Below are 19,671 nucleotides of genomic sequence, written 5' to 3'. Positions count from 1 at the left end.
CTATTAAACCTCTAGTCAGGTGATTTGAAATTTCCTGTAGATATTTGCTTCCTAATGTTTTTGGCACATCTTTTCATATATCTTAAAGTCTAGCCCTGCATTTAATGTGAAAAAATACAATCTGAAGCCAGCCCGCTCCAGAGCAATTAAGTATTCTTTCCTGATTACTTTTCCAACAGTTGTATTCAACAACAGTAAAGTTTAATTTGGCATCAATTTCTTTTGCATCTTGTTTTTTTCATTGTTAGTAAGGAAAAAAAATTACAGCTATTTACGGTAATGAAAAAAACCCCAGATATTAAATTCCGAGATCTGTGTTTTAAAAGCTGGTGTCAAAAGCCCACACAGCAAGAAATATTTGCACCTGAATTATTTTCCAATTGCTCTGTAATTTCTTTTTTCACCCATTAATCTTTATTATGGCAACTACATGACTACAAGTTCATACGTAAAGTGTATTTGAATCTTTGTAGTAATTTTGCATGTGAAACACTTAAAGAATTTTTATCTGTGCCAATTCATATTTGCTAGCCTTTAAGAAATAGAACTAATGTAATGGATGCTTTTTTAAAAATTAGTTGCTAAACTGTAAATGTCTGATGCCTGACTTTCATTTGCTGTAGGAATTGCAATAATGAATTTGTCTTCTCTTAGATGGAAATCCCTTCTTCCACAATAATAAACCAGTACATTGCTTGCCAAGGTCCGTTACCGAACACTTGTCCTGATTTTTGGCAGATGACTTGGGAGCAAGGCTCTTCTATGGTTGTGATGTTAACAACTCAAGTGGAACGGGGCAGAGTAAGTAAACGTTTCCTTAAATACCTCTTCCATAATCTTCTAAATAAGTTAGTGATTAGCCTTTAAAAGATTAGAGGAATATATTGTGATGACATATAATATGTCAAGGAGATAGGAGGATGTGATTTTAAACTAGAAAAAGTAGGTAGAGTAGATGTAAGGAAGATATTTTTACAATGTGGGTGGTGAAATAGTGGCACAAGTTGTCCAGAGAGGTGATGAATGTCCATCTCTGGAAACAGTGAAGGTCATGTTGGATGGGGCTCAGAGCAACTCAATCTAGCTGGAGATGTCCCTACTCATTGCAGGGGGCTGGACTGGATGGTCTTTAAAGGTACCTTCCAACCAGAACTGTTGTATCATGCTGTAACTGTTTTTCATAAGACCAGTGCATTCCTAGTTCTTTTGCAGTGATGAGTCTTATATTTTAAACACTCTGGTGTTGTTAATGCAGCTAATAATTAAACTTTTTTCAGTCCTGAAATGCACTTAACTCTTCATGTATTTCCTCAAATACTTTCAGTCTGCTTTGTTTGTTTATTGGAAAGTAAAAAGCACCTAGAATTTAGCTTCATAGAACTTTTTTTCTCTAAACTTCAAATGAAGGAACTCCAAGAAGTTGCATCAGTAGTGAGATTAATTTTTAAGGCAGCCCAACACAGCTTTGTAGTGTTAATATACTATACCTGGGTGGCTGTCTTATCAAGGATTTTCTTAAAACCTGAACTCTAAAATTTTCCATAAAATGTTATTCTGTTATAAAGATTTGCCTTAATCATGTGAAATAATCATTGTCCTTTAATTTGTATATAAAATGTGTTAAAACAGAATACTAATAATAGAGTAATTAAGAGTTAAAATTAGTAAAAATAATTGTGTATGGTACTGTAAAAGGCCTCAGGTGTGCTTTGTGGCTTGTTTGGTTCTGGTTTAAGCTGTAGTTTCTCCTTAATAGCTTTGGATTTCATGCAATTCTATCCTTTGGAGATAGGCAAAACAATCAAGTGTGGTCATACACACAGTGTGATTCCAGAGTTGCTTGGTTTAGTCTGGAGCATTCACAGTAGCACTGGCTGGTTAAGTGTGTGGACAGAAATTACTGTCTGCACTAAAAGTGTAGTGGAATTCCTCCATATCAGGATTTCTTTTGAAGATGGATTTATAGTGGATTGTGGCTGTTCTGATCAACTTAGGCTGTAGTTCTGCTGTATGCATATATTCTGACTTTTTAACAACCATATACTTGCTGTGAGGTCAGGTCTCAAAATAGAATTAGAATAATTGAAGGGAAGTTGCAGTGATTTTAAACCATTTTTAAATGACTCAGTGTTTGCATTATGCTGCCTGCTTCCAAATAAACACGATTAGAGGGAATTTCAGTACAAGTGCCCTTTTACTTTGGGTTTTCTTTGCAGATCTGCTAAGAACAGACTTGCAATAGCAGTTCTCTGAGGTTCCCCCACCCCTTCAATAATGGTATTTGTGGAGTTCTTTGGAGAGCTGCTTAATAATGAAATAAAAGGACTTATCTGTCTTATACCCATAGGCAGACTCCCTGCTCTAAAGCTGATCATGAGGCTTCTGACATCACTATCCCACTGCATGCCGGGATGTCTCAGTGGAGCAGGAAGTCTGCAAATCTGGCTGCTCTTAAAGATTCGCCAGGTGGGTTGGAACTGCAAAAGTACACTTGAACTGAAATTACCTCTGTAATTAGGCATTCAAACCATATATCAGAAAATCATAGTGTTTGAAGTTTTCATTCACATTTGAGGACTTGATTGGGAGTCCTTGAAGTCCACCATCTTCATCCCCTTATTTTCTGCATTAGCTTAGCAACTTTTTTGTTACATGTTTCCTTTTTTTTTGGTTTGTTCTTTTCCCATATAAATGTACTTTGAGAAGATCAGATTAGGATTTTGGAGGTCAGAAATATTTATAAAGCAGCATCTTTGTCAGTCAAGTGTGAAGATGGACTATTTATAGATAAAGTCTTTGAAAAATTGTCATGGAAGTTAAAGGCATCCATCTTCAGTTAAACTAGCTGAAAGAGCTGGTGCATGTGTCCTCTTGGAAAAAGAAACAGGAAATCTGTGATACCTTATTTTATAAACAGTAATTAGGTAACAAAGTCTGTTTGGTAAGTAATTAAACAGTGATTACAAAATGATCAAAATAATTTGTAACAAATAAAGGTATAAAATTTAGAGAAAATGAAAATTGTACTCTGAATTTAAACACAGGCATTTTTAAAAATGTGTTGACCTTAGGTTAAATGCCATCAGTACTGGCCAGAGCCATCAGGAAGCTCATCATATGGAAATTTTCAGATTACCTGCCATTCAGAAGAAGGAAATCCTGCTTATGTCTTTCGAGAAATGACACTGACTAATCTGGAGGTAAAACCTTAATATATTTTCATGTATTAATCTGCAGAATTCTTGGAAACTACCTATAACATATGTGGATTTTCTTTTCAACTTGATGGCATATCCATGTAAATGGCACTGTTTATTTCTAGAACCCTCTAGAAATCTACTCATTGTCATGTACTTTCTTAGGAGAAATTCTTTCTATAGAATGGTAACAAACCATTCATAAGCAAAAATATAACAGAGATTCGGTAACAAACCATTCATAAGCAAAAATATAACAGAGATTCATTTTTCAAAATCATATGAATTGGATCACATGAAGGATATGTTATTTATCCTAAAAGTTTTTATTGGTGTCTTTCATAACCTGGCCAAAGAAAAAGAGTAATAAAAGAAGTTGAGAAACTTATTATTGCCTTGATGTTTTCAGAACATGAGACATTAGAGGTGTTTCATCATAACACGGATTATAAAAAGTCTTTGTAGAGGCAAATAGTTCTTAATAATTCCATCTTGAACAATATGTGCAAGAATATGGAAGATAAATCCTGCTGAAAGATGAATCTGGAGTTGCGACTACATGTAAACAAGGACCTTTTTGAAAATGCATTGCATGATTTTCAGGGCATGTGTAGTTTTCAGAGCCTCCCCAGTCAGCATTTCAATGTCAGAAATGTTTGGAAATGAGTATCTGGAATTTAGATCACAGTTATTTCTCGCTGCTTGAGTTACCGGTTGAGAAGCCAGTTTTATAGAGCTGCCTTTTAGTCAATTTGCAGTTAAAATTCCTGCCCTGTGTCCTCTTGAGACAATTGCTCATCTGCTATCAGCCGTGGAATCTCTATTAATGATTCAGTGCCTAAAGGCTATTTAAAATGCAGTAGCTCCCCTTCTTTTGAAATTCGACTCTGGTTGCCCGGGCTGTCCCCTCCCCTAACCAGAGACCGATTGATTATATTTGTGATACCAGAGCAAGGGCCAGGAGGGAGTAGAAAACAAAATCATTGTGCCTTGTAGGTGCAGGAGGGTCAGAGCAAGCCAAAACACTGCTGCTGTTCACACAGAGTCTGAAGGAAAGCTTTTATCTCTGATCTCCCCTCCCTACCCCACTTCTGTAATTTGATCTTGTAAGATGCTATCTCGTTCTGTTAAATTTGGTTTGCTAAGAATATGACCACCTTCTTGTACATCTAGTGTTCAGTTAGATTGCTGGTATCCTTGAACTGCTTTGCTATTATGTGCGCTGTAATTTTTTTTCACCTGTTGAAGATGCAAGCATTTGTGGATTCCCTTTTTTACTTTTAAGCAAAAAAAAAAAAAAGAAAATGTAATTGTAAAATCCAGGGTTGACCAATGGTTAGCACTAATAAAGCACTGCTAGTTGAAAGCACTGAAGCCACTTTGATTATGGGTACAAGTTGGTGTGAATGTACTGTTGACTTTTTTAATTACTATTTTTGGTGCTTTTTTAAAATGGGACTTGAATTACTCTTGATTGAATTTCATGTGTCTGATTAGAAAGAGGAAAGCCGCCAGCTAACCCAAATCCAGTACATAGCATGGCCTGATCATGGGGTTCCTGATGATTCCAGCGACTTCCTCGATTTCGTGTGTCTTGTGCGAAAGAAGAGGGCTGGCAGAGAAGAACCTGTTGTTGTTCACTGCAGGTAACAAATTTCTTTCCAGTTTTATTAAATCATCAAAACTATTTTTATCATCAAATAGCTGTTCTGTGCTTTGTTATTGAAAGAAATATTTAATATTATCTGCTTTGGGGATGACAGGAAAACTCAACCTTGAAATAAAACAAATATTTAATGTGGTAATGACATTTCAATAAGCAAGATTTTGAATAGCAACATATGTTGCTCTGTTCAGGCATTTTGCTGTGATGTTTTGTTTTGTTTGCAATTTAAATGCTTGTGGTTACAATCTGCAGAATAATAATTGAGGGAAATGGCAAAAGATACTTGGTAACCATGAGGAATAGGTTCCTATTCTACAAAGCTCTAGAATAGCTGTGTAAATGATCCATAGTGGAAAATGCGGATTGTTTATTAAAAGATCAATTAAAAGACATTTTCTCTCAAGTCTGCAGTTTTGGGCTATGTGGTATTGTGATGCTTACTTTAAGATGAGACATTTTTTTCAACAATTTACCTTTGTTTTAAGTTAAAATAACTGTTGTTTAGATCTTTACATACACATGAAATGTGATTTTTCTTTTCCTTGTGCAATACTTTGTAATAGCATCTCCATTCCTGTAGCAAATTTCAAGATCTTAATAATTTTAAAATACCTGATTAGCAAACTAGAATAATAGTTGTTTTCAGATGAACATGTGCTACCACAATTCTTGGGGAACAGTTCTGTGAATAATATACATATATATTCTGAATACTCCCCAGAGAGTCAGTGTTCCTGAGTCAGGCATATATCATTCTTTTCAGAGAGAAGCTGAGAAGTGTAAGAAATTAAATAAATTTAAAGACTACAAGTAAACTAGGTATACACTTTGTGTATCAGAAATTGTATTTCATTAGTTCTGCTCCCAAGTTCTGTTTTATGCATGTCAGGATGAATCTTACTGACTAGGGAAACTAGTACCAGAATGCCAGTGTCTTAACTGATACTGCTTCTCAGCTTCCATTATTGATATACTTTTGGTTAATATGGTTGTGAAAAGACGGTGAAAATGGCAGCCAAATATACCGTCTATGATATAAACAGTGCAGAAACACTGGAACAACAATGGAGAGTAGGAACAGTTTCATTCATCTCAGGGAGGCACCAGTTCAGCTCCAAACTGATAATTTCAATGTGTAATTGAAGCTTTATGAAAAATTTATGTTTGACAGAAGAAAAGAGATGGATTACCACAGTTGAACATAATTTACTTAATTGGCCCAACTTGGTGGCTGTTGGGAAGTATAACCAATTCCAGCAGGGAGTCAAGCAGAAGGAGCCCAGGTGTTCCTCCATATGGTGCATTCACTCTATTTTTAACATCTCTTCAGTGTAATAGGACAGGGCATTAGTGCAACAAAATTTGTTTTCAGGAGTAAGCTACCAGCTTTAGTGTGAAGACTCTAAATAGCTAAAAGAAAACTATTTTATTTTGTACAATAATAATAATTTAGAGATAAAATGGTCCAAACTCACAGAGGTTATAAGGCAACCAAGACCTTAAGGAGTTGGAATGTTTTTTGTTATATTGAGCTGCATAAATCACTAGTTTCTGATGTTGTATCATGTGGTTATTTTTATCTTTACAAGGTTGTACTAGTTTCGTTGAACAGTTTCTAATTCTTGTTCAAGGTGAGATGGGAACCACCCATCCTGTCCATGCCCTGTCTCAGTGTTTTACTCCATCACTCAGTGATTTCTTTTTCTAAGCTGAGGACTCCTATCCTACCTTATGTTTGTCATAGGGAAATTATCACATTTTCCATCATGGTTGCCCTCTGAATCCTTTGAAATTATAAAATGAGTCTTTGACAGTTACTGTTTGTTTGTGCTTGGATTTGATAAAGCATTCTGCATTTCAGTTCTATTTGTATAAATTCTAGAAATATAAATACAACAGAATCATTTTATATAACCAGCACTTGTCTTAAAATTCTTATCACATCACTGAAATATAGAGTAACTTTAATGCCACCTTCTGGACAAAGATTTAAATAGTAGTTTAGCCAGACTTAATTTGAAGTAACTCTTTAAAATCGGAACAAGTAACTTTCAAAGTTTAAAATGTTTATATGAATCACTTTAGATCAAAACACTTTAATTTATTGCATCAGTTAGGATAATGCTGACATTTCAAAATATGTATTTGGCCCTATGTTCCAGTATGAGGAAACATTTGTTGTCTATTTCAAAAATGCAACATTAATTGAAAAATTTGAAACTGTTCATTGAATTCAAGGTTAAATATTCAGTCTTTAAGGCTTGCTACTTCTGGAAAAGCATTATGTATATATAAAATAAAGCAGATGAATCTTTAGTTTTGTTTTACTTTTAAGGAAAAAATGTTTGTCTGTAAGCTCTTCTGATAATTTTGCCATTCTGAGATATGCACGTTATGGTACTTTGTTGTCTTGAAAGGGATTGTTATCATGTATTCCTTTTAATAACAAGAAAACAATCCTTATTGTCACCCTACAGAGATTTCTATTAATGGTTTTTTACTTGGAAATAGGAAAGTACGTACCACTTGAAGGGCATGAATATTATTTTATTGGCCCCACATTTCAGAAATCATTGTTTCAGCAACAGTCAAACTGACACGATGTGTCCAGCATATGCTCATGTTTTGTTATCCTCTAGATGTTAGTGTGGTTTGTAATGGGATCTTAACAAACATCTCTGTCAGTTCTGCTCAGGGGAATGGCTGGGTGAGGCAGTTCCTCTTCCAAGGCAGTTCTGTACTGATGGGTTTTGCTCTGTTCAGGCAGGACAGAGGCTGCTTCCAGACAGACACAGCCAGTCCAATCCCTGCCCCAGCAGTGTGGGAGCCACAATGATCAACCCTGAGAATCCAGGAGAAGAAAGGTCTTTGAGTATGAACTCCAGGCACTTGATTTCATTTTCCACTTTGTGTTTCTGTTGCTGTTGCAGTGCTGGGATTGGACGCACAGGAGTTCTGATCACGATGGAGACAGCGATGTGTCTCATTGAGTGCAATCAGCCTGTTTATCCTCTAGATATTGTAAGAACCATGAGAGATCAAAGAGCCATGATGATCCAAACACCTGTGAGTATCATCCCTGCTGTTCTGGGTTGCAGAACAATAATTTCCTATGATCCAGTCATGTTGGATAGATTTTTAATGTACTTGGTGATCATATTGTGGAGATCACCTTTACCCAGTGTAGCTGTAGCCTTGGCTCCAGGCAAAAATAAATTCCTAAGGATATTGGAAAGGAGCATTTATTTATATTTCTACTGAGAAAACTTGAAAAAAAAGCATCAGCTGTTTCAGGAATACCTGGTAAATAATGACGAAAAGGGTCAAGTTTCACAGTGTAAAAATCGCTCAGAGAAGAAAGCAGGAGCCTAATTCCAGGTGTTAAGAATGGGAATGGGAGTAGTATAAAAGATAAACACAGAAAGAGCCAAGACATGCAAGAAAAAACTTCAGTGATGAAGTTCAGTGATTTTATGTTGCCTTAGTTGTAATGGAAACAAGCCTCAATTACACTCTGTTAATGACTGAAAGGGAAATTATCAAAGAAATAAGATTTGTAAAAATCAGTTCAATTAAATCTCATGTGAGATCCATCAAAGCAATCCTAAGTACACTTAGTCTAAGAATAGTAACTTGCTAAAGGATTCTTTTGGGGCTTTCCTGGCATTTGATTTACTTTAAGATACCAGAATTTTTCGTGCACCTGTAATGTTTGGGTTTTGTGACATAGTTAATGTATTATATTTCAGACTTGTAAGAGTTTTAGAACAAATTTAGAAACTTATTATTTTATCAGTCAGGTATTGCTTATAGAGCAATATAACAAAGAGCAGTTTGTTTTTACATTTTTAGAAAGTACCTAAAAAGGGTGAAAAGGTTGAGTTGTGTTGTCTTTTAAAAAAAAAACAAAAACAAAAAAAAAACCAAAAAAAACAACTTAGATTTTTGGTTGTTCCAAGCATTGGATAGTTCTAGGTTTGTTTTTTTATTTTGAAAGAGTAATCATGAGTAATTGGTGCAGTTTTACTCACAGTACACAACATTTAGAGAGAAGGCATCTTGAAGGAGAAAAGGCACTAGATCCAGTATCGACTCAAAATTACTTGAAGGTAGTTACTGTAGTAATTTTCATGTGCCTGCTGCTGTTCCTCTAATAAAATTTGAATAAAACTTTTTTGTTCTTCAGAGAGTATTAAGGCTGACAAAAACTATTTGTCTCCATTTCTAGTTCATCAGTCATTCAGTGCTGCTGAATTAATGTTCCAGTACTCATGTTTCACTAAAAAGTTGTTGTATTCAGGTAGCACAGGAAGGATGAGAAAGGTGATGATAAATGAAAAATAGCAAAGGATGGTTCTTGCTGTTTGTGATAGTTCTTCAGGATGGATAGCTCTCTAACGTATGTAGAGGGGGAGAAAGTGTTATTAGTAAAGGGTTCTAACTGCCTTTTTTCAAATTATGTGCCCAATATAATCTGGTCTCCTCATTTTTCTTAGAAAACAAAATATTTCAAGATTCAGTGAAAAGCAGGTGTTTAGTGCATCAGAGTGAGAAGGTCTGACAAAGGAGTTGTGTGGGGTTTTTTAAGGTTTCGTGGCCATCCGCCGTTCCCGTTCCTCCTCCTGCCAAAGGAGCGCGGCTCGTGCGCGCCGGGGGGTTCGCTCGCTGTCCGCGGGGGGGCGCTGTGCACGGCCAGCTCCGCCGCCCTCGGGGGCCAACGCAGATTTTGCACCAGTGCAGGGAAATGAACTGTTCCACATAGACGGGACAGGACAGCACATAACGGCTCTACTGCTACGTATGGTCATATGTTAATCCCTTAAGCTCTGGCATCACTGACTGCTGCATAGAGGGGGCTGTTCCACAACACTGACAGTGCAGCTGTGCTGGAGGTCTAACCAGCGTAGACACATTGTGCAGGATGCAGTGTGAGTTGTGGCACTTTCCATTCATTTCAGTTTGTTTTCATTATAGTCTAATTTGATTACTGTCAGTTTTTTAAACTGTTATTTAAATAAAACAAACTCTTAGTCACCTCTGTGTATGCAGGTGCTAGACTTTGATGCCTTGAAGAGTTAGACATTATATAATGTTAAGAAACAGGAGGTCTGGGTTTTTAAAACATGAAACATTTCTTTTAAATCAGATTCTGACAGGGAGGTGCCAGTAACATGCCTGAGTTAATGTAAGTATGAAAAAGTGCTTTGAAACTATGGCTTCTAAATCCAAGGGCATGGAAACCTCAGGTCAGTGACATTTCAGCAAGGAAATAAAGAGCAGAAAATTACTAAATAGGTGATGTAATAATAATACTGGGGTTTTGGGTATGACTTTCGTATATATTTCAAAGTGCCTTTCATCCTATTCTTCTGTTGAGAAACAAAATGCTCTCATCTAAAGCTCCTTTTGTATTATGCTTCCTAAACTAATTTTGAAACACAGTTCTTGGCCTGTCAAGAGAATGGGGTGGGGAAATCTTAGAGGCCTTTTCTGTTTCCAAATGACATTTTTCAATTGCAATTCTTTTCAATTTACTGAATCTGCTTTTCTTTTCAGAGTCAGTACAGATTTGTATGTGAAGCTATTTTGAAGGTGTATGAAGAAGGATTTATTAAACCTTTACAAGCATCACTGCATAAGTAAAGAGCAAAAAACCTATGATATCAATTGAGGAATCCTGTCCTCTATCATGAACTGGCAACATTCTTTGTGCCATAATACTGCTTGCAGGAAATGATAGTGAAGTACAGCAAAGAATTGACAAAGGACTTTGAAAACTTCAGCACTGTTGCACTTTACGTTGAAACAAAATCAGTCTCTGAAACTCTTCTAACCTTCATCTGTTTGAAGACTTTATTTTCGTGATTTGCTCCGAACAAACCATAAACTGAAAGAACTAATTGTGTTCAGGGTAATCGACGATATTTCATTGTAGTGCCATATACTGCGCTTCTGGTTGAATTGCTACAAACAAGGCTTGGAATTATTTCACTCTGTTTTACACCCATGTCTCTTAAAATGAAAAACAAATTAAAAAATACACTAAGCCATGGTCTTTTTCCAGTGCTAGGTTTATTTACTATATACAGACTCTCACAGTTTTGTTTTTTACAACATTAGCAATATTGCCAATACTAGATAGATACACACTGCCTACTGATGCAGCACACTTTGTCCTACACCCTTACTAGAGACCAGCTGGTTGTTAGAGGAGAGCTGGCATCTGTTAACCCAGCAGTAGCTGCATAATGCCCACTTACCAGCATCTTGTACAAAATAATAACAATAAAAACTTTAAAATAAAAACATATAATTAAACAGCATTTCTTCGGCACAGCTTGTGTGTCATACACTGGTGTATTCTGATTTGTGTGACTTCAGATTATGTGATGGGAGCTAGTGCATGCATTTTGTCTTAACCCCTTAAGTGCCTTGAGACTTACAGCGTACATCCAGTGAAAGGCACTCATGATTCCATGGGGTGGTGTTGTCCTGTCATATTTATCTTAATGGATTCAGATTTTTAAAATGGCCCTTGGTGCTTGGAATATGTTACCACAAGGGGCCATTCCTTCTTTCATTATACAAGTACCTGTGTGCTACTCTCTGTAGCAGAAGCACCTCTGCCAACTTAATGAATGAGCATTTTATGCTGCTGTGCTGTAATTATATCAAAAATCTGACACATTCCTTCATTCCTTCCAACTAGTAACTTACTAGCATCTTACTGCGAAATGCTGGTAGGTCATTAGAAGCTGATACCTGGTTTTATCCTTTTATTGAGAATAGCTGTTTTACTCGATTAGACATAACTCTTTAATAGCACTGATAATTAAGTTGAATTTACAATCAGATGTGATTTAATTCCATTACCTTCTAACTAACTTGTTAAGCCCTCTTAGTTGATTTCAAGCCATGTTCGTACAGGTCTGCCTTTTATTTTCTTTTATTTGCTTGGAGGGGAGAAGGGAGGAGAACACTATGAAGTTATCCCAGAACTTAATTTCATAATGACCCCAATCGCCTTCTGTTATGCTTGTGGAAAATTGTTCCAGTTGGTATGAGTTGCTTCTTATTTAAGTAGGTAGAAGATTTGTAAGAATTGTCTGTCTGATACAGTATCTGAGCTCATTCTAAAGATGCATAAGTGTCCCTGTTTTTTAATATTTTTCTAGTATAGGAGAAACCAAGTCAGAAGCAAGGTACCCAGTGTAATATACTGTAAGGAAAAACCAGTCACTTATTTGACTGCCCTGTGACAACATAACTTTGTGCCCTCTATTTAAAAGTTTTAATTTATTGTATTGGTTTCCTGAAAATGTTTATCCATTTAATTTTGTTGTAAGCTATATATATAGCATAGAATTAAAATGCAAAGTTCTACACTAAATAATTTTTAACTATTGAAAAATTATATTATATAATATACTTTGTTCTATGGACATTTGAAACAGATCAGCTATGAACTATTAAATGAAAAGGGATTCAGGAAACATGAAATCCTGGCTTATGACTTAGTAATGAACAAGAAGTACAATGCCAAATGGAAGATAGAGTTTTAAATATTTTTAGAAAACAAAATAATATTAGGAGGGCTGTGGCCCTGTTACTTATATTTCTAGATTTGATGCTCAAGTCAATGTTATCCCTCAGTGAAAAATAAATTTTACAAGAATCTCTGGATCTGAACTGAACTGAAAGAGTAATATGGTAGCTTTAATCTCAGTTATATTTTAAGCCACTTGCAACAAATAAAAATTCTTTTTTATAGTTCTTTAACTTCCATATGATGAAGTTATTAGCTGAGTTGCTGGCTAGTTAGAAGGTTATATTGAACTCTGCACTTAATGTCCAAAAAGTAAAATAATTCATCCATTATTCTGAAAGAAATTTTCTTCATAGTTAAGTTGTAAACAAAAATAGCATTTGCCCTGTTATTCTGGGGGAAATCAGAAATGGAGGTTATAGCAGCATTATATAGCATTGGTATGTCACATATTTAAATATTCTTATGTAAAATTGCCAGAGCAGTTCGAGTTCAAAAGTCCCATTTATACCACAATTTAGTGTGGGATGTGTATTGGTCATCTGTCATCACTGTTTTGATTACAAACACAGACAATAATAATAAGTCTCTTCAGAATTTTCCTCTGCACTGACTTGTAGTTTATTAACTAGCTGCACTGGGGAAAAAATTGAAACTAAGTACCTATTCATAATTGGCCATCAGCGACTCAGTGGCTTTTGGCTTCTCCAAAGCCAGGATGAAGGTAACCAAAAACTGCTTGGGAAAGAGAATAGCACTGAAGCCTTTCTGCACCATAAATCAAGTAATTTAAATTTTTCTACCTGATGTGGTATAAATGGCCTTTAAAATATTTTTTATATGGCCAAAAAAAGCAAAACTGCTTAATATTTTACTTTGGGTTATGAAGATCTGTATCATCCTTAAGAGTTTTTTAAAGAAGTTTTTGTATGTTTCATGCTGTACAAAACATGAATGTATCTTTCAGACATAATGACTTATAGACCTATATGTGATTGGTGTTATGACTGTTGGATTTTATGAATAATTATTTTCATACCATTTGATTAGGAAAAATGTTGGGTGGGTGTGGGAAAGAGTATGTTTCTAACACTTCCATGATACAAATCCAGTTAAAGAAAAAAGAATAAGTAGTTTTCATTGTAAATAAGAGCAATATTAAGACAATTTTGTGCCAATGTAAAATGTTAAGATTTTTGTTTTTTACTTTTAGGTTCAGATTGAAAACTACCACTACCATCTCTTGTTTAAAATGGATTTGAGGGGTTATTTTAGTAGGAAGACAAGGGGCTCTAGTGGGGGCTTTGAGTGTTTTTTGGGAGCATTTTTTTATTTTTGCTAAATATGAAATAAGATACAGGTATTGTTTAATAAACCACCTACAGACTGTCAGCCAGTCCACCTTGAGAAATACTGCATTAGATATCCCAGGTAACTGAAGGCTGAAAATTTAATTTATCCTGAATTTGGAAGCATTTTGGTTATTTTCAATCACTTGTAGGTCTTACACAGTAAAACACTGCTTTTATGCATTTTATTTTTATCTATTCTCTCCCAGTTATGCAAAAGAGAATGCCTGGGTCTTTTTCTCACTAGATTTAATGCTAGCTGACATTTCTTCCACATTTGTTTGTTAAATCTCAAAAGCTTATATGTCATATAGATAAAGCAATAACACTTCTAGAATATCTGATTACAGTCTGGCACACCATCTAGTAAAGAAAGGGTGAGAAAGCAGTTGGGACATTAAGGAACATGAGGAGGTTGTTATGGAACTTGTGCAGCTGGCAACTTTCTGTGGAGACCTTCCAAAAAGCTTCATGGTACCTGTGGAAGGGCCAAGATGCAGCAGATGTTCTGCAGCTGCGCTGCCCAGGGAAATGGGACGAAGGGAAGGTCTGGCATGGAGATGCTGGAGCTCCAGGTATGCTGTGGAGCTGAATTATGTGATATTTTTATGCTTATGCAGTGTGTGTGCAGGTATGTGGGTGATGTTTGGTGGCTCAGGGAATTAGCATGAGCATGAAAAGCTCTACAGATCCACCAATGTCCAAGCAAAAGAAGGGTGTCCAGTTTATATGCTGTTGTTTTGACTGTAGAGCCACTATGCCAGCAATCAGCAAGCCCCTCAGCCCTGAGGATACAAGGAGTGATTTGGTTATGGTCCACATGAAAATTTTGCATATTTGGACTCCCACCAAGCTGAAGAATGGTGTCCTCTAATATCAGTTGCAGTGTTTTTGTAGCTCATATCTCAGGTCCCCAGTTGGCTGGGTTGGGTGTATTTGCCAATTTTAGTGTACCCATCTTTTGTCTTGAGACTGAAGAAGTATTTTTCCATTGCTACTTCTAGTGCTAGGATCCAGTATTAAGATTTGGTAAAAACATACTCATTGATTACCTGTGGATCTTGCATGAATATGCAGGGATTTATAATTAGTGGTGATTGGGAAGCTGTTAGAAGGAGGAAATGGTTGGTTTGTTTCAGTGTAACTGTTCTGTCCAGTCTCCGTTATCCCACTGCACTTAGTCACTTGTTTGTTTAGAAGTCTGCAAAGTAGGTCAATTCCTTTTCACTGATTTTACCTCTGTGCTTGTTACTCCCACAGGTGTCTATCTTTTCATAGGGCTTCTGCTACAAATTGTGATCTGGTGCATAAGCTCTAAGTTCTGGCTATTGGCTTTGGCATATTTGTTCACTGAGATCTCAGTGGTAAAGAGGGCAGATTAATGACTTTCTTTAAATAAAAAAGCTGAAATATTCAATTTAAAAAATTTAGACATTTTGATTAGTAGCCTCATTTTCAAAAGCCACTAAAATATCTGATTCTAGTCTGCTGTAGCAAGAATGGTGGTTTACAGACTGGCTGGCAGCTTGTTGGTTGTGGTATTTCATATTTAGCGAGCTTACACATTTTGAAGGATAATTTTTTTCAAAGTGTTTTGATGTTTGAATAGTAGCACTTTATCTCATGCTTACTACTGACTGAACTATTGGACAAAATAAATTGGGTATGGAGAGAGATGCTTAATGGGTTTCTGCACAGAGATTATTTGGACTACACCCTGGTACAAATGCTTTCTGTTGTTCCAGCTATTTCTTGTTGATTGTTCTTGTGTTTCTGAGGGATTTTCAGAAAATAGATATTAATAAGATAATTCTATCATCTCAATTTTCCTGTCTTAATATGAATATGAAGCCTGCATTTGGGAAAAAAGCAGAAAAGGAAAAAAAAAGATGAAAATAGAAATTTACAGGGTACTTGTAAATGTATGTGATCTCTCTCAGCTAGCTGCAAATCAGCTATGTTTACTGTAAATGTTTCTGCTAAGCATTATTTTTAACATTAGATCAATTACCTGGAAATCAGTATTTCTTTTTTTTTTTTTAACTTATTTGAATTTTGATAACTAAAGATAATGCACAACAAAGTTTAAGGAAGTTGTCACCCTTTTGCACCTAGGCCAGGGGCCTGAGACATGAGTGAAAGGGTTAAACAGTTTATGTTAAGCTGTTTTGTTCTTTGACTAGAATATATCCACAAGGACTAGACTATAAATGATCCACTGCAATTATCTCGTACATCAGGGCACCACAGTAACAACCCATAATAATCTTACAGGAAAATTAAGGTAAGAGAGTGAAGGTTTTATCTTATCCAGTGTATCCAGATTTGTTTTCCATTTGGTTTGCTTCATTTACCAGTGATCCCATTTTAACCAGTCAATTTGGCAGGGCTGTTTGTGTAAGGTTTGGGTTTTTTTCTGTAACAGGTGCTATACAATGTGTAAATACAAAGGGAAGAGTATTATTTTGATAATTATTAACAATCAGATGGTGGCAATATTTTTGCCAGTTACTTCTGGTAATTTGCATTTCCAGCTGTGGATTTCAGTTGTCAAATTTCATCTCAGTTTCATTCTGCTGAATGATGGACTGCAAGTGTGGAGTAAATCATCTCAGAGTTGAACAGCTCTTGCATTGTTTAGACTAACTCTTGTGTATCTTTATTAATACTGGGGGGATGCAAAGGCTCTTCCCATAAGTAGACTTCTGCCTATAAATTTGTTTAAAAGCACATGAGGGGGAGGGAAAAAACAAACCAACAACCTAAATGCACCATCTTGGCTAAGCAGCCAGGGCGGTTGATGGAAAACGATGGAAACTTGAAATTGGTCAACACTGGACAATGTGAAAATAAATTCAGCTTTTGTCACTGCAGCTACTGTATGCTTTAAAGGGCCTTATGTATTTGTCTTCATTTTGATAAAATTCTTGCCATTAAAATTATACACTAACTTCTACCGAAAACCAGCAGTTCCCAGGATAAATATGCTAATTAACATTTAACAAGTCTTGTTTTAGTCTTAAGTAAAAATTTCATTCTATTATGTGAAAAAATGCTGTTATGCATATTTTGTGGATATATTTAATTTCAGTTGACAAATAGTTGTCTAGGTACAGACTTGAAAATATATATATAGTTTACTTGTGGATCTTAATTGTTTAATTGCAAAATAAAGATGTGCTTTAGTAATTTAAAGTTTAATTTTTTTTTCCAGTTTTCTTGCTACTGTACCCACGGTTTTGCTGTGCCACATTTATATGTCTCCGGTACCAGATAATATTCACCTTGTACTTTCCTTCTTGACATCGTATGACATAAACCTGGATTGTGCATTAGAAGAGGTTGCAAATTTTCAGGAATTAAGTTGCTTGGGTAAGGCATCAGCCCAAATTTTCGCCTGAAAATATATAAATACTGCAAGATTTGCTCTAATGGAACAATATATAACTTCTAAATTACATTTTATACAGTGAGTGTATTGGAGATGGTGTTCAGTAGAGATGATAATCTGATCAAAAAGCTGAGGGTATGATGAACACTGATGTGAAGAACAAAAATTCCAGATGGAAGCTTGTGATCAAATATTTGCTGCCAAAAAGTGAGGGGATGTTCAAAACAAAAGCAGGTAAAGATAATGAAAGGGCTTAGGAGGAAAGACAAAATTCTCAGGAGGGATGAGTGTCTGAGACCCCCATATGTTCCTGATTCCACTGAAAAATACAGGACTTTAAAGTGAGGACAGGGTGTTTGGATTTGAAGTACAAAAATATAAACTAGTGGGAAAGCACTTTAAGGAGGAAAACAGATGTAAGAAGAGGCTTTTCAATAGGAGGAGATTAAACTGGAATAGGAAGACTGGATATAAGGCAAGTGACAGGTTACACAGCTGAATGTGTACTGTACATACTCATACTGTATCTCGCAAATAGCAAGGAAGCAATTGTAATTACAGGAAGAGTAGCAAGAGGGTGGTGTGAAGTAGAAATTGCAAAAATGAGCAACTAAGCTTTTGTGTCACTGTAGCTAAAGGAAGGATAAAATCTTTGTGCCAACATGGGAGCTTGTGAAAAAGTGGAAGGAAGCTCAGTTTGAGGAATAGTTGAAGATGGTTAGAACATTTAGGGACAATGTTCAAGAATCAGGGAATTCTCCACAATTCTTTGTCATATAGGAGAATGTGAATTGGTGTAGACTTAATAACCAGGAGACTCCCATTTACCTGTCAGATCTCCACTATAAACTAAGCATCCAATATGCAAACCATTGGTTAGTTGATCTGAGAATTCATCAGATATCTGCAAACCCTCAAGATAATTTATTTTTCCATGTTAAATATAGTAAGATTTTGTATGGTTTCTTTGGGAACTTTATAGCAAACTCCCACAGGTATTTCATGTCAAGCTACAGAGAGCAAGCAAGTCCCTGTTCCTCTGATAAAAAGTAAATATCTAAATTCCCCCCGTTTTGTAATTCACCTTTCTTAATAAATAAACAGGCACGTGAATGTGAATCTCACCTTTCCTCAAAGCTCGCCCTGCTCCTCCCAGCGGCAGGAGTGGTTGTCAACCTGTTACTTCGTCACCAAATGGTAGGCAACTACCTGTCAGACTTCTTAGTTTTTCCCCCCATTTCAGTAAATGACATGAAGGGAACTCGATGTATATACAGGCAGTGGAGCTGAGCTATTAATGTGGGTTTCATTATGCCAATTCCACTGCCTGGCAAGGACTGACCGAGTGTCAGCCCGCGATTCAGAGCGGAGCACAAAAAACGTGTTATCTTTAGCCCAAGAATCTGCTTTCCCAGGCTATTGGGTAGGCTGGATTCCCAGTTACCCTAGAATTTTGTGGGTGTCTGGAGCTCCTTTACTCCGAGCTTTGTCACTTTTAGCTGGCATTACGCAGGGAGAGTTTATATTGCCTTTCCTGAGGTTTTCCTCAAATACTGACTTGGACACAAATATTTATGTACTAAAAAAAGCTCAGTAAAGTGCAGCCCTCTGTAATTGCTGCCGAGGAGCGGGGCTCGTCCCAGGGCTGGAGAGACGCGTACGAAAAGCGGTGGAAGCGCGGGGTACCGGCACAGGTCTGCATTTAAACTTTAACATACAGACTTCATTCTGTACTCGCAGCCTTACTTCAGTGTATAAATATTAACAGTGCTTGATTTAATACACTGCTACCGCTGCTCTTTCAGGCACTGTTTGAAGATAAGGTTTTCTTACAAATTTTATGGTTCAAGCACGTATTTGCCTAAAGGTTCCAGTTACCGCTGGGCAGCCGAGGGCTGGTCACAGTCCTAGCCAAACCACAGAGGGGAAACCTCCACGCCGCGTTAGCAAAAACTCCGGAACTTTTGGGAAATAACCTGAAACGCGCCCCGAAGGCTCAATCCCCAGGGCTGCCCCGCCCCCGAGGCCGCCCCATCGGGCCGCTCCGGCCTCCGCGCTGCGCCCCCCCTCGGGCAGCACGTGGTCGGCGCCGCGCCCCCCCACCCCCCGCGGCGGCCCCTCCGCCGGGCGAAACCACCTGGCACGGGAGGGGGGGCGCCCCTTCTCCACCGGGCCCCGCCCCGTTAAAGGGGCGATGGGCTCCCGCGCGGCGGGAAGCTGAGCGTTCCTTCTCCCGTCCGGCTGCCGCCGTCCCTTCCCGCCGCCCTCCGCCTTCATCTCCGCGCCGCCACCGAGCGGGAGAGCGCGGCCAGGGGAGCCGCCAGGTGAGTGAGCGCGGGGGGAGGAAATGGCCGGCGCGTCGCTGCCCGTTTAAGGGCCTCCCACGACGCTCCGCCATGTCCGCGGCCCGGCCCCTCCCGGGGCTCCCTCACCGCCCCGGGCCCGGAGGAGCCGCGCGGGGACGCTCCCGCCGGCCGCAGGTGAGCCGGCAGGCGGGGCCGGAGCGGGGCCGCGGGGCCGGG

General features: G+C 37.6%; 1 protein-coding gene across 3 annotated transcripts in view; it reads left to right on the top strand.

Annotated features, from left to right (window-relative positions):
- The window catches only part of PTPN4 (protein tyrosine phosphatase non-receptor type 4), a 108,889-nt gene extending 92,168 nt beyond the window's left edge, over positions 1-16,721 (top strand). For 2 of the 3 annotated variants that reach the window (XM_021526145.3, XM_021526146.3), the window contains 5 exons: positions 655-801; positions 3,072-3,200; positions 4,695-4,843; positions 7,794-7,929; positions 10,420-16,721. In XM_021526145.3, coding sequence (XP_021381820.2) covers positions 655-801; positions 3,072-3,200; positions 4,695-4,843; positions 7,794-7,929; positions 10,420-10,506 — 648 coding nt within the window. In that variant the 3' untranslated portion in view covers positions 10,507-16,721. Of the gene's footprint in view, positions 1-654; positions 802-2,347; positions 2,467-3,071; positions 3,201-4,694; positions 4,844-7,793; positions 7,930-10,419 lie in introns of those variants that run through there. The other variant, XR_013340360.1, reaches the window with a different exon arrangement.
- Positions 16,722-19,671: the final 2,950 nt, after the last annotated feature.

The sequence above is a fragment of the Lonchura striata genome, chromosome 8 (genome assembly GCF_046129695.1).
Source record: "Lonchura striata isolate bLonStr1 chromosome 8, bLonStr1.mat, whole genome shotgun sequence".
In the NCBI taxonomy this organism is placed as follows: Eukaryota; Metazoa; Chordata; class Aves; order Passeriformes; family Estrildidae; genus Lonchura; species Lonchura striata.
The sequence above is the reverse complement of the archived record's forward strand: the minus strand, read 5'-3'. Positions and strand labels throughout refer to the sequence as shown.